This window comes from Microtus oregoni, unplaced genomic scaffold (assembly GCF_018167655.1).
Source record: "Microtus oregoni isolate MIOR12 unplaced genomic scaffold, Mior012 000003F_ref0000135, whole genome shotgun sequence".
NCBI lineage: Eukaryota > Metazoa > Chordata > Mammalia > Rodentia > Cricetidae > Microtus > Microtus oregoni.
This window is the reverse complement of record NW_024543062.1, coordinates 4,183,242-4,207,228: the sequence shown is the minus strand read 5'-3', so window position 1 is coordinate 4,207,228 and position 23,987 is coordinate 4,183,242. Positions and strand designations below refer to the sequence as shown.

Below are 23,987 nucleotides of genomic sequence, written 5' to 3'. Positions count from 1 at the left end.
TGTGGGTGCTGTTTAGGTGCTCACATGAACATACCATGTGTATTGTGTCCTGCAAACATGGCTACTCGTGCTATGGGCATGAGTGTGTGAGCTGTTGTGAGATGCTGTGTGGGTATTTGTGTCATGTACCCACAAGTATGAATGCTGTATGGCGGGTACTATGCGTGTGCATGAGAGAGTGCACGCTGTTCTGTGCATGAGGACAGGTACTGTGGCCATATGATTGTGTATGGTTGTATGTGAAGCATGCACGTGGTTGTGTGCTATTTGCGAATGAGGGTCCATCCAGGAGTGTGTGTGCTGCATGCGTGTGATTGTGTGCTGAGCGAACACATCTGCATGTATGAGTGCATTGTGCACAGGAGTGTAGAGACAGGTATGTACGTGTGATAGCGTGCTGTGTGAGAAAAGGGCACATGCTTTCTGCATGTGTGTGAGTCTGTATTGGTCACATGGTGGGTGGACATACCATGTGTGTGAACATGTGTATTGTCTGTGTGAGTGCTGGGCATGTTTGCTTGCTTGTTTGAAATGGGGTCTTGCTATATTACTCAAGCTTGTCACTTACTTGTATTTATTTATTTATTTAGTTAGTTTAGTTAGTTTAGTTAGTTAGTTAGTTAGTTAGTTTAGTTAGTTAGTTTATTGAGACAGGGTCTCTTTATGTAGTCTCTTTATGTCCCTGGCTGTCCTGGAACTCACGCTGTAGACTAAGCTGACTTTGAACTCGCAGAAATCAGCCTGCCTCTGCCTCCTGAGTGTTGGAATTAAAGGTGTGCATCACCACCCGGTTCAGGCTTGCTTGTCTTCAAATCCTGGGCTTATGAAATCCACTTGCCTCAACCTAGCTGGGACATTCTGACGGATGTGCAACCACCACACCCTGCAGGAGTCAATACCACCAAACTGTCCTTGTAGATACGGTTCAAATGTAAACTCCTTGTGATTGATATTTTAACCACTGGAATGCCAAGTTTATGTGCCCAACATCAGTTCACCCCATCCATGGTTTTGCACAGGCCCTCGGGATCCTACCCTCACCTTCACATCCCCTTACCTGGCAGGGCCCAAACCCATCGCGCTGGACAAGCCCTCAACTCCTGCTGTCTCTGCCCTGACTGGACCCAACCGATTTCCTGGGGGTTTGGAGATCACACTGTGCTCTCAACAGCCATCTTTCATCAGCAGCCCTTGAGCTGAGTCCCAGATAGCATTAGAGCTATGGGTGAGCAGTGGCCAGCGCACGAGAGTCTCCTTGGCCAAACCCACTGGTCACTTCTCCACTGCGCTAGATATGAACCCAGCCCAGTCCTGCTTCCTGGTGGTCCAAGGCCCATATGGAGGGCAGCAGAGGGGCTGAAGGGTTGTGAGGGCAGCTATGGGCTGCAATGGTTCAAGCCTCCACCGATGGCTGGCTTATGCAGACTGGCTGGTGCATCTGTTTGGGTTTCCCAGCAAAACATCTGTCCTCATAGGAATTGCTTCTGCACAGTGTTTAAGGCGCCTCCGTGGAGCCAGGAGTCTCAGCTGGGTAATCCCTGACCATGGAAGCCAGCAGATACATTCCACATGTATCTCACTGGGGACACGTGTGACTGGCAGGGTAAAGATGATGGGAAATTGGATTCCAGTGTCTGCAGGCGAAGCCTGGGATGTGGGGGCTGCTGGGTCTCTGGAGAAGCTGGAAGAATGGGAACAATATGCCTCTGACACTGGTTTGGGAAGGAATGTTCTACTTTTTTCCCTCCTCCTCCTCTTCCTCCTCCTTCTTCTTCATTGAGACAAGGTCTCCTGTAGCGCAGGCTGGCCTCAAACTGGACGCCTAGCCGAGAATGACCTTGAATTTTTAATCCTGCGGGTCGCACCTCCGAAGTGCTGGGATTACAGGCGTGTGTCCTCACACCCAGTTTATGCAGTGATAAGGACAGAACGCAGAGCTTTTTGTGTGTTAGGCAAGCACTTTACCACAGGAGCACATTCCCAGCCCTCACATTAGCTTCTCCTTTGAGACAGGGTCGCAGTCTTGGCCAGCAGCCTACTGCAGAGACTCAGAGTCTCATCGGAATTCTCTGGAACCAAACGATAGGGCGTGTGCGTCTGGAGGGTCAGATTGTCCATGGTGAGTCAGTATGGCATGGCCATCTCGGTCAGAGAGGAGGTTCCCCTGCTCCCTTCCCTGTGAGCTGTAGCACCCAACATCCCAGCCACTAGGAAATGGAGCTGTGATGGACCCAGGATGGAGTCATGGCAAATAAGCCCTAGGAGGATTTTTTTTCCCCACATCGAGCGAAAGGGAAGACAGAGCCCCGCTGACTCAAAGTGACCATGTTAACTTCCCATGAGAAAGACATGGATGAGCATCCCTGGTCCTCCTTGGTGGGCTATGCTCTTAGGAGCTTCCCTGGTCCACTGGGTGGGGTCTGAGCAGTGGGCAATCATGATTACCCAGTGGTGCAGGCATGGTGAAGCCAGACTTCCCAGGGAATCCTGACAGCTCATCCCAGTGGCTCCGGCCAACAAGTTGGAAACCACTGGTGAATGAGATCACCCTGTGCCAGACACACAGGGTAAGAGCAACGCCCCCACTCGAGAAAGCCCCCACACCTTGGAATTAACAGGCACAGGCAAGTTATGAGCCCTGTTTGGCTCTTGGGAGTTCCTTCCAGTCCAGCCCAGAGGCAAATTCACAGTATTGCCAACTGTGCCTCCCAAATCCCCATGACATAGCAGTTCTCCTGGGTTGGGGGTTGAGGAGATCCTGCTCACATGGCCTTAAGGCAGAAGAACAGAGCTGCGTCTCCACTATGGATGGATGTTCCCCAAGCCCAGACCAGGTTAGGACAGCGCAATTAGCTGACAGCCACGCTCAGCGTGTCTTCCAAGACAGGGGCAAATATAAGGCTTTTAGGTTTCAGATAGCTGGTTGGGAGCCCCCACCCCCACCGGAGCTGTGCCCGTGGCCTGGGATCCCAAGTCACTGGATGCCCCGTTGACTTGTGAGAAGAGTGTAGATCATCCAGGCAACATGCAACATAACGTGCATGGTACATGCACCCAACAATGCAATCTGACAACAACAGACACTTCTAACCTCGTGTGCTCCCATGCCAGACGTGCCCAGCAACATGTACATCAAACACCAGAGCCAGCGAACGATCTTTGAGAGTCCTTGCCAAGGGCCCTCTGTGCAGCCTCTCTACGTCGTGGTCCAGTCTCAGCAGATCCCCAATCCCCTGCCTGCCCTCCTCTTCCTCATCTTCTGGTGGGTTTTCCCCCCTCAGGACAATAGACTGTCACCTGGAAAGAACTTCTCGCCTTTCTCCCTACCTTGCTTCTACCCCAATCCCTTGTTCAATTTATTCTACACAGGCAATCCAATATGATTTCTTGACAAGAATCCAATGTGATTTCTTGACAAGAATTCGAATGACCACCTAAACCCAGAATAAAACAACCTGAAAGGCCCTGGCTAGCAGGGCTCCAACAACTGCCCAAGTCCCAGAATCCTCTGCAGTCCTTCTGCCTAGCCACTTCCACCCCAGACCCCAGACCTAAGACTCTACTCCCCAAATCCAGTTACTGTCTGTTTCTCTGAGATGTCCTAAACTGAAGAAATACAGTGTCCTTTCCAAACCTCCTTCCAGCATGTCCTTCTACAGTGTCTGCCTCACTTAAAACCCCTCACAAGGGTGGCCTTGGTGCTTGCCTTGCCGACAGCCAAGGAAGCTGGCTCGAGAGAAATATCTGAGGCACGGGTTCTGCACATCTCCTGCAGGCCCCAAACCTTCTCCAGGCACTACTCCCAAAGAGAGGAGCATAGGAACCAACAGAATGACATGAAAAACAGTTCAAGGAGCCGTGAGAACAGCAGAGACAATAAGTAAGGACAGTGAGTTTGAGGCATAAATACACTGCATGGAGACACAGTGCCTGGTGTGTAGTAGGGGCCGGCACAGGTCCAGACTCAACGACCCTGAGCAGAGCAAACATGTCCCTCAGGGGCGCCAGGGTACAGTGTGTGTCTGGCCTTCTTCCTGCAGGTCTGCAAAGGTGCCCTCTCGGGCCCCAACATGGAGGCAAGCACTCTGATGTCAGGGGCTGTGTTCCCAGGCCTGGGGGCAGCTGAGAGACGTGTTGTTTTATAGTCCCTTCAACACTGTGGACATTCATAAAATTAATTTGCTAAGCAAGGAGATAAATCCAATCCAATGTTCCCATGGCAACGACTTCCATGCTGCCCAATTTCAGTCTTGGGATTTTATGGGAAGCTATCCTTCCCGGTCCAGCTGCTTCCCTGGACGCTCGGGGCGCAGGAATGGGAGGTGGCAGCTTAAATTGAGGAATGCGAGTCTGGAATCTGAGCTGCTGGGAACTCACTTCTCCCACCCAGCTCCTGCCCGACTCCTCTCGGGTTTTCCTGGAGAGCTGTGGGAGACCTTGGATCCAGATGAGGTCATCCTTGCCTCCAGGTTCTGGCAGGTCCGGTCCAGGCCCACAGTACCCCCCACTGGGAGGCCAGCCAGAGTCTGCGGCTTGCCAAACACAGGGGCAGACCCAGGAAAGGCTCTGTCCCATCTCAAGGGCTCCTGGCCCCAGGTACCCCACCCTAGGTTGCACGCGGAGGCGCAAAGCAGGAGGGTGATACAGCGGGGGGGGGGGGGGGGGGGGCGAGGGGGGCGGGGGGAGAGCTCAGCAAGCAGTGGGGCCCTTCACCACGGCTGGCCAGTGCCTTCCACCTTTGTGTTCTAGGCGCCTGGCTCCCACCAGTGGGCGTGCCTACGGGAGGCACGCCCAGCTCCTGCCCTGGCTGCTGAGTGTTTTCTAGAAGCTCTGAGGATCAGGTGTCTGAGAGACTGGCAAACTTCCCCATCCAGCTCGGGGACAGCTGGTGTGAATATAGCAATGAGAAACAAGTTACGTGGCCTCAGAGGGCTCCACCCTGCAGAGACCCCCACGGAGCACAAAAGCTGGCCATCCAACTTCCTAATCTGCCAAAGTGACATCCTGTAGCTCTCAGAGGTCTGAGGTTTAGGGATAGGTAGAGACCAACCCCCTCCCCCAGCAAACTGGGGATGGAGGACAAGGCTATAGATAGAGATGTGGGATTCGCATCCAGGTTTCCCAGGACTACGGTGTCCTCCTCGAGCTGACAAGGACACAATTTACACAACAACTTCAGGAAATCCACACCAGGAAAATGTGACAACTACAGAATGAGGCTGTGAGACAGAGGGGGCAGGGGCGGGGGCAGCCCAGGAGTGAAGGAAATAGGAGACTTCACGCCTCAAGGAGAGGAGCTCAGACATGGCAGCTGGGCGCGCCTGCCCACATCCCAGAGGGTTTGAGCCTGGATGCACATCTGGCTTAGATGTGGCCGCAGCCACCCCCAAGCCATGTGAATAAGCTGTACTGTCTCCTGCGGCACATTCTGGTTCTAAGCGGCTCTGATCCCCGCGGACCTGGGGTCTGTGGGTTGACTTGCCAGATTCAGCCGATCACAGAGGAAGTAGTGGGGGGAAAGCCACGTTGCCAAGGAGACCACTTCAAACACATTTTATAAGGCTGCGAAAACTATACCTTTCCCTGGGGTTGGGTTACGTCTCGGAGGCCTAGACAATATGCTGTTCATGTGAACAAGGCCCAGCCTCTCCCTCGTCTCCACTCAATGGAGGGGGAAGCTGATTGATGTGAGGCCACCCTGGGAAGCAGTAGCCTTCTTGGAATCCGTTCTGCATTGAGGACATTGGGGACTTACAGAGAAGCAGGTTTCAGCTCAGCACCCCTGTCTGAGATTCCCCCAAGGTAACTGGCAGCCTGCACACTGTCCACAAACAGCAGAGCCTCCTGGAAAAGCAGGGGCACCCTGAGGTCAAATCTCACACCTTCAGTAGAGAGACAGGAAGAGAGAGGAGGGACACATGGAATACAGAAAGCAGAGCAGGGTATGGGCAAACTGATTTATAGAGTGAGACTCTATCTCAGAAAGCCAAAGAGAAGATTGAAGGGGGGGGGGGGGAACAGCTCAGTCAGCCAAGTGTTTACTGGACAAACATGAGGACCCGAGTTTGATGCCAGCATCACATAAAAAGTTAGGGGAAGTAGCATATCCTTGTAAGCCCAGAATTGGGGGCATAGAGACAAGAGGGTCATTGGGACTGCCTGACTTCCCTCCTGCCACTGTTGTCACCCCCACACACTTTTTTTCCTCATTGAGACAAGGTCATTCCATGTGGCCCCGGTTGGCCTAGAACCCCCAATCCTCCTGCCTCAGTCTCCAGAATAGTGGGATTACAGGTGTGTGTGATTACAGCACACCACTTTGGGCTCCGACAGGCACTCAGTACAGCACCACAAGACCACAGTCGTAACCAAACACAGAAAGAGTCAGAACGGTGGGGAGGGGACAGGAGGCAACACTGGGGGCAAGGCTAGGGGCAGATGCCCTCATGCCAGGCATGCTGGGAGTTCTGCATCCACTGGGATATCAGCCGTCACTCTGGACCTTAGAGCCTGAACTGTGTTCTGTTGGATGATTGTCAGATAGATGTCTTTCTTTCGAAAATGGTCAGGGGTGGCCTCTTGGGCCTTGGGTCTGTGTGAAGCCAACTTTACCACCACCACCACTACCACTACCACACACACAGAGAGGTAGTAATGCAAAGGTTATGGCTTTGGCCTGTATATAGGCCTGAGTCTTGGGGATTGAGATGTTGGGATGAAGGAAGTGGCCTCCTTCTAGTCCTGACTAGAACAGTCTTCTGTTCTGCTCATGGCTCTAGTGATCACTTCTTTTTACATTATTTATGTATGTGTGTGTGAGTATGTGTGCATGTGTGTGTGTGTGTGCGAGTATGTTGCATGTGCATATATATATGCAAGTGTGTGTGTGTGTGTGTGTGTGTGTGTGGTGTGTTCTCTACCATGTGGGTCCCAGGGACTGAACTCAGGTTTTCAGGCTTGGTAGCAAGTGTTTATCTGCTGGGCCACCTCACTGGCCATCTTCCTCTTTTTTTTTTTTAAAGAAACATCTCAAGCCGGGCGGTGGTGGCGCACGCCTTTAATCCCAGCACTCGGGAGGCAGAGGCAGGCGGATCTCTGTGAGTTCGAGACCAGCCTGGTCTACAAGAGCTAGTTCCAGGACAGGCTCCAAAACCACAGAGAAACCCTGTCTCGAAAAACCAAAAAAAAAAAAAAAAAAAAAAAAAATCTCAGAATGAGTCTCCTTCTCTGAAGGCAAGGAGGGCATCAGGAACATTATTCTCAGCATGACATGGACCCCAGACTTTCTGATGTCTTTGGTGACTTAAGGTTGAGGCCAACACCCATTCAAGCAGGACTGCATTCATTCAGCCAGTCAGGGAAGGGGCAAGTCCCCACCACGTCACCTGTGAGCTCCCTGAGCTTATAGGTTCCTGTCAAGAGTGTCCTGAGCCTTACCCAGAGAAGGTTCCCAATGCCTCCAACATCGCATGGTAGGACAAAATTCCAACCAAAGGACCTTAAGGAAGGATTAGTTTACAACACCTGACAGTACTCTTGGGGGCAGTGGGGAGATTATTGGGAGGTCACTGGGGAAATGCCCCTGAAGATGGCATTGGGGGGCCCCAGCCCACTCTTGTTTCTCCCCCATAGAGTGAGCAGCTCTGCCCCACCATGAACTTCTACCCCTGGTTCAGCCTCACCGGCCCAAACTCAACAGAGCCAAGGGACCAAAGACGGAAATCCCTGAGACAAGCCCAAGTAAGCTTTTCTCTTCCTACAACGCTGTCTTAGGTACTGCAATGGAAGCTGACTACTGCACAGAGATCCAGTGTACATGAAGCATCGTTCCCCCATTGCACACATCGAAAACCAGGGCTCTGAGGTGGACTCCATCCACCCGTCTAATAATCTCTCCCCATTGCACAGGCGTGTGTGTGTGTGTGTGTGGTGTGTGTGTGTGTGTGTGTGTGTGTGTGTGTTATGTAGTGCCATCACACCCGCCAACATTTTAAAGGAGATACTCCTTTTATCTCAACAGCAGACCATGCAGTGGCCAGGATGTGGACCATCGCCCAGGTCTCCCATGTGGAGAGTTGGGGGAGGAACTGTGAGGTGGCAGTTCTAGGTGAGGGCGTAGAGAGTAGGCCAAAGCATCACGAGCCTCCATTCGGGCACCCCAGAGACCCGAGGCACCGACGGCCTGCACAGGACCCACCTCTGTGATGATGTAGAAGTCATCCCCGGGCTCCCCCTGAACAACGATTTTCTCTCCATCTTCAAACTGCACAGGCTCCAGGGCGTCAGCCACAGTCAAGCGTTCCCACTTCTCCAGGGACTCTGCAAGAAGACACAAGGGGTCAGAGGTCACACCCCACTACCATGGGGTCCTTGGATGTAGCCTCAGAAAGCCCAATCCTCAGACTCCTGATGGCGATCTGAGATGACGCTCTTTAGAGGAGACAATGCTGCAGTAGAAACCACAGAACACTGAAACCAGCTCTAACCCTTCAACACAGGGGCTGGCACCTCTTGCCATGAGGGTCTATCCGAGATGGACTCTGTAAGCTGGTGGTGGGAGCACAGGTCTGCATCACAACTACTCAGGAGGCTGAGGCAGGAGTATTACATTCGAGGCACACCTAGGATAGTGAGTTAGTTCTAGGGCAATCTGTACAACTTAGTGAGACTTTGTCTCAAAATAAAAAGTAAAATGAAACTCAGCAGTAGAATCCCTGCCTAGAATCCCCCAGTGAGGGGCTGGGGTGTGCCTCAGTGGTAGAACACCTGCCCAGAATCCCCCAGTGAGGGGCTCAATAGTAGAGCACCCGCCTAGAATCCTCCAGTAAGGGGTTGGGGTGTGGCTCAGTGGTAGAGCACCTGCCTAGCATGTGCCAGATCCTGAGTTGTATCCTCAATACAAAATAATAATAATAATGCAACACACATTTGACTCCTATTTAATTTTTTCATGGGAAATGCAGTTTGAAAATAGTCATCACTGGCTCCATAAGGTAAACAGCAGATACTGAAAATAGAGTCAATATTCACTTTAAGGAGAAATTACTTTCCAAAAAAGTAGGACTGAATTAATTAACTAATAATTTTTGCAAAGAATGGACTCACAGCCGGGTTCCACAACTACGTGTACTTTAGACGACTCACTAACACAAGTAGGATGCCCCACTCAGTATCATCACCCTCAAAGCAGGACAAGGACTGGGAGCTGATTTGATGTAGCAATTGTTTTGTATGTCTTTTTATTCTTTCTCCTCTCTCTCTCCTCTCTCTCTCTCTCTCTCTCTCGCTCTCTCTCTCTCTCTGTTTCTCTGTCTCTCTCTGTCTCTCTCTGTCTGTCTGTGTCTCTGTGTGTGTGTGTGTGTGTGCGTGTGTGTGTATGTGTGTGATGCCTCTTCACAAAGTTGCACATGCATGTGGAGGTGGACCAAGGTTGATGCCAGGAATCGTCCTGCGTTGTTCTTCCACATTATTTATTGGGGTAGGGTCTCTCAATCAAATCTAGAGCTCACTGATATAATTAGTCTCTTGCTAGCCAACTTGCTCTGGGATCCCATCTCCGCCTCCAGAGACTTGAACTATAGGCAGGCTCCCACACTCAGCCAGCAGTGATGTGAGTGCTGGGTTCCAAACGCGGGTCCTCATGCTTACACAGCAAGCATTTTAACTGCGGAGCAATCTCTTCAGATTCTTGATTGTTTCTGAGATGGGGTCTCACTCTATATTCCAGGTTGGGCTTGAACTCACCGTGTGATGGCTAGTTTCAATTGTCAATTTAAATAATGAGAATACTCTGGGAAGAAAGTCTCAGGAGGGATGGTCTAGATCAGGCTGGACCATGTACATGTCTCTGGGGGATTGTCTTAATTCCTTAATGGATGTGAGAGGACCCTGCCTGAATGGGCGGCACCATTCCCTAGTTTGGAGTCTTCGACTGTGTAAGAGTAGAGGGGGCCAGCTGGACCCTAAGCATACAAGCATTCATTCTCTCTCCGCCTTTGCTGTGGATGTCATGTGACCAGCTGCCTCAAGTCCCTGCCACTGGGACTTCTCCATGAGAAGCTCTACCCCAGACCCCGTTCTCCCCCAAGTTGCCTCTTGTCAGGGTGTTTTCATCACAGCAACAGAAATGAAACTAGGACACCCTGTGTAGCCCCGGCTAGCCTCCCAGCAATCAATCCTCCTGCCTCCGTTCCCTGAATGCTGGGTTTACGAGCATCACGACCAGCACTGCTGTTGTGACATTCAGAAAGGACACACCTACCACTACACTGGGCAAAAAAACTTAACTCTGATGCCGAGTTTATCTTTAAAGGATTAGAGACTCAGCAGGCCGAGGCTGTCTTGCTCACACCTTCCATCCCTGAAACTGCCCATCCCCGGCCCCCAGATAGGAAGAAAGAAAAACCATAATAATATGGGAGTTTGCTATGAGAAAACCATGGTCACCTTTTTAACTGTACCCCTCCCCGCCCCCTCGCAGTGAAAGAAACCTTTCTGGCCTACGCTTAGACACTACATATGTAGGCCAGCTGCTAAAAATAAAAATTGAAAAAGGCATTCATTTTAGATCTAGGTTAGCAGGGAAATATCTCTTCCCTAAATCCCCTGCTTGTGCCCCCACACTGCAAAAGAGCCACGTCTCCATGAACCCCAGGCCACAGGGAACCCAGCTGTGCAGTGCAGGCAGGGAGTCTACTCCAGACACAGTAGTGGGTCTGCTTCTCTTTTTTCTTTTCCTCTTTCTCTCCTTCTCACTTTCTCTCCTCCCCTCTCATTTATTGAGACACATCTCACAATGTAGCCTAGACTGACTTTAGAACTTTTATAATCCTCCTGCCTCAACTTTCCGACAGACGTATATTGCCACAGGTGACTTGCTGCGAGTTTTTTTTAAAAACTATCTGACCAGGCATATTAGCTCAGGCCTGTCATCTCAGCACTTGGGAAATAGAGGCACGGGATCAGAGAATTTCAATACCAACCTTGACTATATAGTGAGTTGGAGGTAAGCTTGGGCTGTGTTGTGGTTTGAATTGGAATGGCTCCCATAGGCTCAAATATTTGAATGCTGGTCATTAGGGAGTGGCACTACTTGAAAGTGGCCCTGTTAGAGGAAGTGTGTCACTGGGGGTGGGCTTTAAGGTTTCAAAAGCCCAAGCCAGGCCCAGGGTCTCTCTCTTCCTACTCTCTTCAGATCCAGATGCTGAACTCTCTGCTACCATTTCCGCCAGCAGACTGCCATGCTACCTACTATGAGGACAATAGACTAAACCTCTGAAACTGTAAGCCAGCCCCAATTAAATGCTTTCCTTTATAAGAGTCATCATGGTCACGGTGTCTCTTCACAGTAATGTAGAAATGCATATTGTCCATTGTGGAATAAGGTCACTTTCAGCAAAATTATAGAAACAGATGAAGAATGGGAATGTGGATATGAAACACTGCAATAGAGGCTGTAGTTAGGATGCTACCTGTAGGTGAGCAGTGTGGCTCACCTGCCTAGAATCCCCAGTGAGGGGCTGGGGTGTGGCTCAGTGGTAGAGCCCCTGCCTAGAATCCCCCAGTGAGGGGCTGGAATGTGGCTCAGTGGTAGAGCACCTGCCTAGAATCCCCCAGTGAGGGGCTGGAGTGTGGCTCAGTGGTAGAGCACCTGCCTAGAATCCTCCAGTGAGGGGCTGGGGTGTGGCTCAGTGGTAGAGCCCCTGCCTAGAATCCTCCAGTGAGGGGCTTGGGTGTGGCTCAGTGGTAGAGCCCCTGCCTAGAATCCTCCAGTGAGGGGCTGGGGTGTGGCTCAGTGGTAGAGCCCCTGCCTAGAATCCCCCAGTGAGGGACTAGGGTTCAACAATAAAATGCTTGCCTAATATGTCCAAGGCTTGGACTTCAATAGCAGCAGCACCTCCCTGCTCTCCATACATGTTTTAAGGATATGCTTTTCCCCCAATAGCATTTAAAATATGCAATATTCAAGGTTGGGAAACAAGACTTGCCAAAGCGTTATCTCCAAACATCATAAATCTTGGGTGAAAACTGAAATAGCTGTAAGGGAGACAGCCAGTATTTGGCCCCAGAATTTTAAATGAAACAACACATCTGAGAACATTTAAACCACGCACATACAGGTAGAGGCAGAAGCAGGGAGGGACCGCAGTGACCCAGCTGGCCGGGAGTAGGATGGGGGTGGTAAGCGACTGCCTGTGGGGATAAATCTCTGCTGAGGCAAAGAGCAGGTCCTAAGTCGTGGCCTGCACACCCTGCCGCTGGGCTTGGTTCCCTGAGCCAGGCTGTTGCGAGTATCTCACGACAATGAATAAATGAGGATTACAGCAATTCATCAAGGACAGGAAGGGAGGCGCCTTTGTAGCAGTAGGACAAAGTGTATGAAGAGCCTCTGTGTCCAAGAGGCACTGAGAGGGACAGGCGCCAAGCCGAGCCCGCCTTCGTATTCAGAACCAGTTTATCCCCATCTTCTCCTAAGGTCTCTGAGCGACTCAACTGTGCACATGAACCCAGGATGCAAGTACAACCCACAGCCGTCCACAGGCCACAGGGATGGAACACAAAGGTGGCCTTGGAAGGGCAGTGATGTCACCAAGAAGCCATGCTCAAGGTGAGCCAAAAGGAGGGGGAAGACACTTAGCGCAAGGTTCCAGCGATGAGAACAAAGAACTCACTTTCAGTTCAGAATCATGGCGCTGGGATGATGGCACCAAAGACAGAAAGAGAGATAAGCAGACTCAGTTTGGAAAAGATGGGGACATTGGCAGGATGACATTCATGCTCACAGGTAGCAGGGTATGTACATGCACCTGTATAAAGGTGCATCGCGAATGTGCACATATATGAACATGCAGTGTGTGTGTGTGTTCATATGCATGAATGTGTGTGCTATGAACGTGGACCACAAATGTGCATATACATATGAATGCATGCCATATTTATGTCTATGTGTGTGCGTATGCATGTGTGCAAGTATATGCGGATAGGTGAATGTGTGGTGTGTGTATGTGAGCATGTACTGCCACTCCTATGGGAGGCACGCACATGTGTCTGTGTTTGCATGTGAGTATGCATGTCCCAAACCTGCATAATGCTAAGCAGAGATGACCTATCAGCCATACAGGGAGAAGCAGCTGTGGGCTGTCTGCAGGCACTCACGGGAGGCTGCAGAGAGGCTATGAGCAGCAGGATCACTGACCTAGGATGGAGACTTTGCTGAGGAATTCCTCGTACATCTTGCGTTTCCTCAGCGTGCTTCCCTGTGGAAGAAAAAGCAGAACACAGAAGATGGGTCTCCAGTCTCAGTTGGCCTTTTGACACTTGCAGATTTCTCTCAGCGACTGATCTCTTCAGAGGAACCCCATTGAGCATGTCAGTGTGAGCCTGTATCTCTTATTTCCTGCTCTTCATCTCCTGTCTTCTGAAACCACTTCCAGCACCACCAGAAGAAACCCCAAGCGAGTCCAACCCTGTGCAAGGCACCCCAGTGCATGGACCCATGAGGTTTGAAGTTTCCAAAGGTGGACACAGCTGTTCCTGCTCTGCTCTTCCCAGGCTAGACTCTAACCTGTAATCTTCCTGCCTCCGTACCCTGACTTGAATCACAAGGATGCTCCACTGAGACGCACCTTTACAAAGCCTTGGGGCTTCTGGACAGGTTGTCAGGACAGCCAGCCACCTAGTGGACCTCCCAGCTCCCTCGGCCATCTATAAAACAATGGTGAGGGAGGCTTACGCACCCTGCCTGGCCATTGACGAGCTGACACAGATGTCCTAAAGGAGCTCGCCCTGCTTTTCCATTGTAGCAGCTGGGGCTCTCTTATTCCTGAGGTCAATACCAGTCTCTGGTACTACAGCCCTCCCTCTATCTGATCACAAAAATGTACACCGAAAGATGTCAGGGAAGGAGAGATGGATCCGACATGAGAGAGGACTGATGCATAAAGGTTTGCAAATGCCTGAGGCGCTCCCTAAAGCATGTCTTTAGAGGGGCATGGCCCAGCCTCTCCTAAGAGACTGGCAATCTCAGTCCTTACACGGGGTGGCGTTGATAGTATAGGTGCTCGCCATGGGGCCTGACGCTAAGCTCTAAGCACACCAGCACAATCTGCAGCAGCCCTAAGGGGGGCAGGGAGCAGAAATGGAGAGACCAGCACATTGCATGCTCAGAGCGGAAGCTTCAGGAGTCAAGAAAAGTCAGAGTCACAGATTTTGCCCTTCTCTGGGCTAACAGGAACAAACCCTGTTCGGTGGCTCTGCTCTCCAGCAGCAGGTTCAGTCCGGTGTAAAAGAGGTTTGTGTCTCTGTCAACTTGGCTCACTGCGGGTGGCTCCATCGCACAGGAAATAAGGGTTGCAGCAGGAAATCCCTCCACACAGGGTATGGGGCAGCCCATGGACCTGAACTCAAAGCCATGAGCCAAAGTTAGTCAGTGTAGCTCTGCTAAGGGGGTGGGGGAGGACTCCCGGGAGAAGGACTGGACTGAAGACATGTGGCAATCAATGCTAGTCCCTGGAAAGCTATGACAAAAATATGAGCAGCGATGCAGTGAGGAGGAAGGGCCCTCGAGGCTCCAGGGCAAACCACAGTTTCCACAGGGTCAGAGCATGGGGTTCTCCCTAGCTGTGGACAAGGTCAACCGTTGTTTGCCTCGAGATGCTCATCTCCTGAGATCTCAGCATCCAGAACACAGACTAGGGGCTGACATGGGCTTCCAGCTTTCAGAAAGAATATGAAGCCTACTGCTTCCTGAGGCCCACACAATAGTGGAGGTGAAGGTATAAGGGTATGGATGCCCTCCCATGCCCTCCTAGGGCCTCACATGGCCAGGCTGAGTTTCTGAGGGGATGGACACTTCAGTGCAAAGGAACAGGGTAAATCTGGGTGTACTTTTCATGTTACTAGACCTAGGGAAATGAGAAGTTTCAATCCTTTGTTACGAGGACAGAGATTCAATATTTAAGTTGTTGTTGCTCCTCATGGTAATGGTGGTGATAGTGTTGTTGGCAGGGATGATGATGGTGATGATGGTATTGATAATAGTGATGATGGTTTTGATAATGATAATAATGATGATGATGATGGTGGTGATGGCAGTGATGATGATGCTGATGGTGGCAATGATGATATTGATGATAGTCACAATGGTGGTGGTGATGGTGGTGATAGTGTTGTTGACAGTAATGATGATGGTGATGATGGTATTGATAATAGTGACGATGGTTTTGATAATAATGATAATGATGGTGTTGGTGGTGATGGCAGTGATGATAATGTTGATGGTGGCAATGATGCTATTGATATCACAGTGGTGGTGGTAATGGTGGTGATGGCAGGGATGATGATGTTGATGGTGGCAATGATGCATTGATAGTCACAATGGTGGTGGTGGTGGTGGTGGTGATGCCAGTGATGATGATGCTGATGATGAGGATGGTGATGAGGATGATGATGAGGAGGAGGAGGATGGTGCTACTGATGCTGGCAATGGCGCTGATCAATGGTAACAGTAAAGAGGGTGGTGTTAGTGACTGTGACCATGAAGATGATGGTGTGAACCTTCCTGGGTAACCTGGAGAGGGCTCTTGGAGAGGGTCAGCACATTGTCTTTCCAGGCAGAGGAAGCCCATCAGTGCCCATGTTCTTGGAATAATCATGTCCTCTGCAAGGTCTCAGGTTCTTCATCAGGTCCATGACCCGGCTGCTGTCTCTAACCTGGACCCCCTTTCTCCCTCTGTGACATCAAACCACTGCTCAGACAAAGCTGTCAACACCTCAGCTCAGAAGCTGAGGCTCTTTATTTCCTGTTCTGACACAGGAGGGCATCAGCCGGAGACAAGACCCTAATCATTAGAAATGGGATGAGTCATGCTGCAGATAGGTACCGAGGGGCACCAGCCCCCTGCAGCCCAGCCACTCAAGAGGCATAGTCAAGACCTTGCCCTGGCATAGCCGCTGATGGACCCCCACATCTCCGAGAGACAGCTGTTGTATCTCTACTGGATTGGAAACAGAAGCCCAAAGAAGGTCACGGCTTGGATCCTGTCCACTGAGTTGGGGGCTGAAACTACTGTCCTGGAGCTCTCTATGTAGATCAAGCTGGCTGCTAACACAGAGATCTGCGTGCCTCTGCTTCCTGGATGCTGGGATGAAAGCTATGTGCCACTAAACCAAGGTTCTTTTCTTTGCTGAAGGATAGTTTCACTCTGTTGCCCACACTAGCCTGGAACTCACTGTATCATCCAGGCTGACCTAGACCCTGTGATTCTGTCTCCAGCTCCCCGACTACCCCCCTCCCAACGCAAATGCCAGGATTATAAACATGAGTTCACACAGCCTGCCATACTGCAGCTGTGTCCATGAAGCCACTGCTATGTGCTGTACCACGTGATCAACCTCCATTCTCACCCTGGACGGGGGGGACTCACACACCCTGTGCCCAGGCGTGGGGCTGGCAGAAAGCAGAGCTAAGGTGGTCCAATCTGTCTGATGTCATAGCCACAGTATCATCAGCCTCCCATGCTCTGGTGCAGGCGGAGTAGCCAGCAGCAGCTGTGTGCAACCACACAGGTAGCTTTTAGACAGGCTTCCATGCAGGTGGAGAGGGCTCAATGCCATGTAGACAGACATGCACGGGGGTGGGGCTAGCTGCCACAGAGGAGTCCCTGGGTGCCTATCAGTCAGTGGCAGAGACAGCTCACTGCTCTCTCTGCAGCTCAGTGCCCTCTAGGACACTCAGAGTGTGATGTTCATGGCTGGGTACCTCTTAAAGATACAAGTACCCACAGTCCAGTTAAAGCAGGATGAGCCAAGAGAGAAATCTATCCCTGAGTAATCATGTACCAACAGTGAAAGGGTGATGCCTATGGGGAAACACAGAGGCATTTGCAGGCACCAGAGCTCTTACCAGCCAGACCCTGCCACCCTGACTTGAGGACCCTAGAAGGTAGGGTGAACAGCCCAGGAAGTTCCTACTTAAAGACCAGTAGTCGGGTGTCAAGGGAGAAACCAGTCTTATATAACAGTTGGGGGTGATGGAGGAGAGGAACATGGGGGACAAAGAGAAGGGGTTGGGCAAAGCACAGGGTGAAGCGAGAACAGTGCTATGGGACTCTGGGGAACACACTGAGGTGGTGGGTGTCATGACCAAGATTCATATGCCGGCAGGAGCAGGGGGTGAGTGTAAGGTAGTGTAGGGATACTAACAGAGCTTGGAGGGGCAGCCCATGAGCATATCCAGTGACGAGCCTAGGGGAGGTTGGAGGATGATGAGCTTGCTTGCGCTCGCTGTCAGAAAGCCTGGGCTCGGGCCTCCATTCCCACTGACTGCTTCAGTTCTGCTTCCTCATCTGCTCAATGGGAATATTAAAACCTGCCCCAAAGGGTCTCCATGGAGACTGGCACACAATACAGTGACACGACCCGAGCTCTACCCCCAACCTTGAGCCTCAACTTCTCCCTCAAATCTGGTTCAAACCAGCACTGATAAGCTGGCTAAGTTTCAATCCTAGAAACCCAGAGTCACATGTTGATGTGGGATTCCCCTCCGTATGCTGTGAATACGTTTTATTACCATTGGTTAATAAAGAATCTGCTTGGGGCCTATGGCAGGACAAAATAAAGCCAGGCGAAGAAATCTGAACAGAGATACAGGGAGAAAGTAGGTGGAGTCAGAGAGAAGCCATGTAGCTGCCAAAGGAGACAGACACCAGAACTTTACCTGGAAAGCCACAGCCTTGTGGCAATACACAGAATAATAGAAATGGGTTCGTTTAAGCTTTAAGAGTTAATTAATAAGAATCCTAAGCTAATAGGCCAAGCATTGTTTTAATTAATATGGTTTCTGGGTGATTATCTCGGGTCTGGGCAGTCTCCGCCCACAGCATGTATGTCCCTAAGATGTCGACTTCCTAGGGAAAGACCCATGATGGTTAATCCTGATGCTCAGTTTGACAAGATCTAGACTCTCCTAGTAGACAGACCTCTGGGCATGTCCAGTTGGGTTATTCATAGGAGGATCCATCCTAAACATGGGAGAAACCACCACTATTCTATGAGCTGGGGTCCTGGATTGAGTACAAAAGAAAAAGGAATCTCTCTCTCTCTCTGTCTCCTTCCTGACTGTGGCCCATGAAGGACTGTACTTAAAGCCATGAGCCACAATAACCTTAAGTTGCTTTGGTTAAGTATTTTGTCAGAGTAATGAGAAAAATAACTTAGTTCCCAACAGGGCTAGGGACTCAATGTCCCGCATTAAGTTGTCCTCAGCTGTCCAGACCTTGACGGTTAGACGATGGTTCTGCCAGCGGAGGCTGGAACAAGTCTGTTCCCATGACAACACGATGGCACAACTGGAAAGCCAGTGTCCAGGCTCTGGTGACGCAGAACTATTGTGTCTGCTGATGGGTGCGAGTTGGGGTGGCTGCGGTGGCAACAGCCTGCTCAATGACCTGGCCCAAACCATTTTACTGCTATCCAGCCCTTAAAAAAGGCATCTCTTTTGAAACCGTGTAGTCCCCACTGACCACCTAGCAATTAAGCTCTCCCAGCGGAATGCAGGCAGGTCGTGACCCAGGAACCTCAGATGCTAATGTTGGTTCAGTGGGCAGGATAACGCTGAAAATGTCCTGGAGCCTAGGGAAGTGGTCAGCTAGCAGGTGAAGCCAGACTGCTTTGTTCCTACGCTGAGCCGTCACCTGCTAAGCCTCTTGGTGACACCGGGGATTCCCAGTTTGGTAGGCTTTACAGCATGCAAGACAGCAAACCCAAGATGGCTCCAATGGGGCTCAGCCTAGGAACCTGTCTGCAGAGGCTAGCTCAGCTTTCTCCCCAAGTAGCCAGCTTGGTACAGGGCCTCCATCTGCCTGTCCCCCTGGCACCTGCAGCGTGGATGTCAACATGACAGAATCTAGAGTCACCAGGGAGTCTCAGTGAGGGATGATGTTGGTATGGGTTAATCTGTGAGCACATCTGGGAGGGATTATCTTGATTGTGTTAAGGGAGCTGGGAACGCCCACCTGGAATGTGGGCGGCACCATTTGATTAGTCCTGAACTAAAGGCAAAGGAGAGCGACTTGTACTGGCTCCAGTTCTTAGAGAGCACTCCTTGGTTGTGGCAGGGAGGTGACCAGCTGCCTCTGGCTCCAGCTGCTGTGACTCCCCGCCATGATGGATGGGACCTCAGAGCCAGAGCCAGAATAAAGCCCTTTGTCCCCTAAACCTTTCACTGAACTATTTTGTCACAGGAAAGGAAACCTCAGCCAAGATCCTGACCAAGACCATGGGCCTTGGGACACCGAAGGGCAGAGCACAGACTCGCCTCCCACGGTCCCTAGGGTCTTTCCTTGCTCCCCCCCCCCCACACACACACACACCTGCAGAGACTGCCTGACTCTCAAACGAACTGGCATGAGGCTGGGTTAGAGGATCGTTGTGTGGACAGGAGAAGCTGATAGTTGCCGAATATGCAGAGGGCCCGCCTTGCTCAGGGTGTTCCAGGTAAGACAATGAGACCAGGGACCAAAGACCCTATTCCCCCCCCCCCCACACACACACACACACAATGCTGAGAACCATACCCTGTACATGGTGAACTCTGCCTACCCCATGGTTCAGAAGAACTGGAACCAGGGATGTGATTCTAGCTCCCAGCACAGACTGTCCTAGCCAGGCCACCTTTGTTACCCAGGACAAGGAGCTGGCCCTGACAGAAGGTTCTCTGTCACCTGAAGCCTCGGAGCACATATCCCACCCCCACCCCTTCACTGCAGCATAAGCAACGGTTCAGAAGAAATTTCTCAGCCACTTTTGCGCATGTAGTTTCTCACTGCCTTGGGGTTCTCACTCTGGGCAAGGGTGGAGGGGTCATCTACTCCCAGGCAGTGTGAACCCCTGTGAGTTACTGGGTGACTCTAAGCTCATCTCAAAAAATTTAAAAAAGAGATAGGTGGTGCATTGAAATTGCAGGGGTCACACCACCTATGCTATGAAGTGGAGGAAGCCTGGTTCTTGGCTTAGAGAGTCAGTAAAGATGTGGGTCCTTCAGAGTCAGTGGCATTAGGAATGGGGACCCATATCTGCTTAGGACACAAGTTCCCACGGACTCAGAACACATCATACAGAGGTCTTGGAAGACCCCAGTATGACTTCTCCTGTACAATTCAATTTTGTATATGATACCCTCACCCCCGCCTTTGAAGACAGGGTGTCATGTAATCCAGGCTGGCCTCAAAGTTGCTGTGTAACTGAGGATGACATTGGACTTAGATGTTCACCTCCTGAGTATTAGAATTATAGGTGTGGACCACTGTGCCTGGTTTAGGCAGTGCTGGGTATGGACTCCAGGGCTTTGTACCAATTGAATCATATCCAGCCCCTCTACTAAAAATTCCTAACTCACTAGCTGCAGACACAGGTCCCCAAAAAGGGGCAGACGAACACAGGGCCCAAGGCTTAAGTAAAAGGAAAGAAACTCGTGGACTGTTGGTCTCTGCTGAGCCCTCACCTGAGTCCTACAGGTGACAATGCCCCCAACTCTGCCCAACACTGGGCACTGTGTCCCTTAGACAAAGCAGCAAGGAGAGACACTTAGGAAATTTCCAAATTAGAAGTCACTGACTTCCAACTTGAATATGGAGTCTGAGCTGACCTTGTGGCCTGTAGCTAACTCCCTTGGGACACTGGTGACTCTTCATTTTCTGCATCTCCCACTGTGAGTCCATGCTAAGGCGGGAGCCCTCAGTGGGGGTGATTTGGACGTATCCAAATCTGCCTAGACAGGGATGGGTGCGGACAGGATTCAAATTCTCCACAAGAGCTCTGCCAATTCTGGAGCCCAAAGGGGCTATTCTTAGTGTCCGGGGATCTGAAATTAACCCAAAGAAAATGCCAGTTTCTTCTGCGATTTGAGAGCATTCCTGAATATAAAGTCCTGACCACAAAAGTCCCACAGCCAGCAATGACAGAGCGTAGAGGAGACGGTAGGGAAACAATGCTTGTGCAACTCCAAAGCCAGGTGTGTTCAGAGGGGACCGGGACTGTGTCCTTTGGCAGGGTGGGAGGATCCCCCATCACACCCTCCCACTGGGACAGGCAGGTCCCTGCAGATCGGGAGCATGTTGGAGACCAAGGACGATGGTGCTGTACCGTCTCTTCTGTGTCTTTGTGCCCATAGCAGTACAGGAGCCCTGACGTGCCAAGCATGCTGGCCCTGGGGACAGCTGCCTTCCAAGACTGTGCTGGTCCACGAGTGTGTCCTACAGAAGAGCTGGCATCACCTCAAGACAACAGAATGTGCCCTCTGTACCTCAGTGACTGGGCACATGGGCTCCATCCTGAGCTATTCTGGGGAACACTCTGGAACGTCTCAGCCTATGGCCACTCTTCAGTTCTCACTGGGATGCCCAATCTGGAGTCCCAGTCGGACCAAGGTCCCTCTGTGACCCTAGCAGCTCCGTGTCAGAGGTCAGGAGGGTGGGCTGCAGAGGGGGCTGTGGGGCCTCAGGATGGAGCACTCCTGACTCCTTAGGATGAAACTTTCCTTCTCTTCTCATGGTGTTCCCCATACAGGCCGCGGTTCTCCAAGCAGCAGCCACCCCCAAGACCTGTGTACACTGTGTCCCCATGGTGCCTTTTAACCTTTACCCTAAAGTCATCTTGAAAGGATTCTGAGTTTTATCCTCCATGTGACCTCATGGTCCTAAATGGTAGGACTGGAGATCCAGCCACTACAACCACATTCTTAAGTCTCTGGAAAGAGAGAATGGGGGATTGCAATAGAGATTCCCAGCTATCTTCCTGTTTTAAATGGGGAACACAATAGAGACATTCCCAGCTAACTTCCTGTTAAAAAGCTCCCCAAACTTTTTCTGATACTTTGCACTCATGGCAAGGGCTGTGTCTACTAGGCAGATACATCTTGACCTGAGACCCGGGTTTCTGGTGGTGTAGACTCTACTGCCGTGCCTCCTCCCCTCGAGCCCCTGGTCAGGGTTCCACTCACCATGAGGATGCGCCTGTAGCTGTCACGATCGATGCCCCAGAGCTTGAGGTCCGTTTTGGCCTTCACGGTGGCTGCTCTGGGGGTGCCATAAATGAGAGCCAGCTCTCCAAAGCTTCCCCCCTCACTGATGTTGGTAACCCATTCGCCGTTCACATACACCTTCAGAAAAAAGAAGAGAAAGGCCGTGAGACATGTGTGTCACAATGACTGCTTCCTCTATGGGGAATCCACAGTCCATCCTAGTGAGAATTGATCGGAGCCTTGCAAAGCTCTTGGACCACTTCTTGCACAATCCTGCTCTGGACATAACCACGGGCTAACCACGCTCCAAGGAGCTCTCATCCCACCTCACCCCATCCTACTCAGAGCCACACCTGGGCAGCACACAACATCAAAGAGCAGGTCAGGACCAGAGGGCAGAACACAATGTGTGCCAGCTACCTCCTGGGCAGCTTGCCCATCCGGGGATCACCTCTCAGTCCCTCTGAGCCCCAGTTTTTCTGACTGAACCCCAATGAGTTGTTCTACCATTATACATAGACCCAGACGAACATCCTGTCTCTTGCCTTTCCTGTTTACAAAACTGCCTGTCCTCTCTGGCAACTCAGGAGTCCCTCTGCTTGAGTATCCCTCTGACCCCCCCTTGTCCCACCCCTGTGGGTGAACACTGACTGTCCCCTTCTCCTCTGGAACTTTGCCACCAAGGCAAGTACCCAAGTCTTTTGGCCAGTGGCCTAGCTGAGCCCCCGGGCCAAGCATCACTACCAAGCTGCACCGAGAAGAAGCCGGGACAAGATTCCCTTTCAGACCGCGCGGGCGACGCACCCTGCACAGAGTGTGCACTATGCACAGACCTTGGGGGGCCCACACCCAACCAGTACACAGAATGGGCAGATTGTTCATTGCCGGGGCGATTATGCAGCTCGGTTACTATAAATTAACACAATGCATGCTTTCTCCCTCAGCGTCTCAATGAGCATACAGAACCGTTCCCACTGCTAAAACGGGTGTGTACCCGAAGAATGGATTGTGATGAATCATGGAAGTGATTCTTATTGAAATCAATGTCTCATTATCCGGTAATAACTGAGGCACAGAGATTTCTGTCTGAAAGAGAAAGCCTCACAGGTGATGGTTGTAACACCACGATGAAGTGAGCAAGGCATGGAGAGGGACTGGCTAGCTACAAAGATGGGGGGTTGGGAAAGTCAGGGCCTCCCAAAGACAGGACTCTACCAGATGGGATGTATGCTCCTCCCACCTGGCCTGGTGGGTTCCCCAAACCCCAAAGGGAGCTAGGGTGCTTGGAGAGGAAGAGGCAGGTACATCTTGCCCTTAAAAACTCTCAAAGAGGGTGTCATACACCTGTCACCTTAGGCTGAGGCAGGTGGATGACGGGCTCCAGACCAGTTTCAGTTATAGAGGGAGGTCTTATCTCAAAAAAACCAACCAAACAAACAAAATCAAAACAAACAAAAAAGCAAAAAGTAACAAAAACAACAACAAATCTAGAGCCAAAAAGATCCACAAAGAATCTGAAAACAATGCCACCAAATGCTATAGGGAATGGGGAAGGGAAAAGAGGGGGAGGGGAGTGATCTGGGAATTCAGACAAGAGTTTACAGAAGGCAGAGTATACCCTCAGGGCCTTACTTCATTTCCACAGCCCAGGAAAGGTAGGGCACAGCCTCCCCTCTGGTCTCAGAGCTGGCATTGCCACCTTGCCTAGGCTTCTGCAGGACCTGATGCATGGAGAGTTAACTTGCAGGTGGCAAACCCCGCCCCCCGAATCTGAGCATGTAGCTCAGTGAAGATGCACATCCCTCCCAGGACCTCCTCAGTGCCACCCTCAGTCTGCCACTTGGTTCCTTTAGTCTTAGAGCCTAAATGAACTTGGGTTGTCATAACGACACGACGCTGCCAGGATCATTGTTTTTATTGCTTCTTGTGGTGCCAGGGGTTGAACACAAGGCCTTGCACACCAGCCCCC

General features: G+C 51.2%; 1 protein-coding gene across 4 annotated transcripts in view; it reads right to left on the bottom strand.

Annotated features, from left to right (window-relative positions):
- Positions 1-23,987, bottom strand: part of Prkar1b (protein kinase cAMP-dependent type I regulatory subunit beta) — a 137,914-nt gene that overhangs the window by 10,706 nt on the left and 103,221 nt on the right. For all 4 annotated transcript variants that reach the window (XM_041648349.1, XM_041648348.1, XM_041648347.1 and 1 more), the window contains exons 7-9: positions 21,998-22,156; positions 13,196-13,256; positions 8,198-8,319 (exon numbers count right to left, since the gene is read on the bottom strand). In XM_041648349.1, coding sequence (XP_041504283.1) covers positions 8,198-8,319; positions 13,196-13,256; positions 21,998-22,156 — 342 coding nt within the window. The remainder of the gene's footprint in view (positions 1-8,197; positions 8,320-13,195; positions 13,257-21,997; positions 22,157-23,987) is intronic.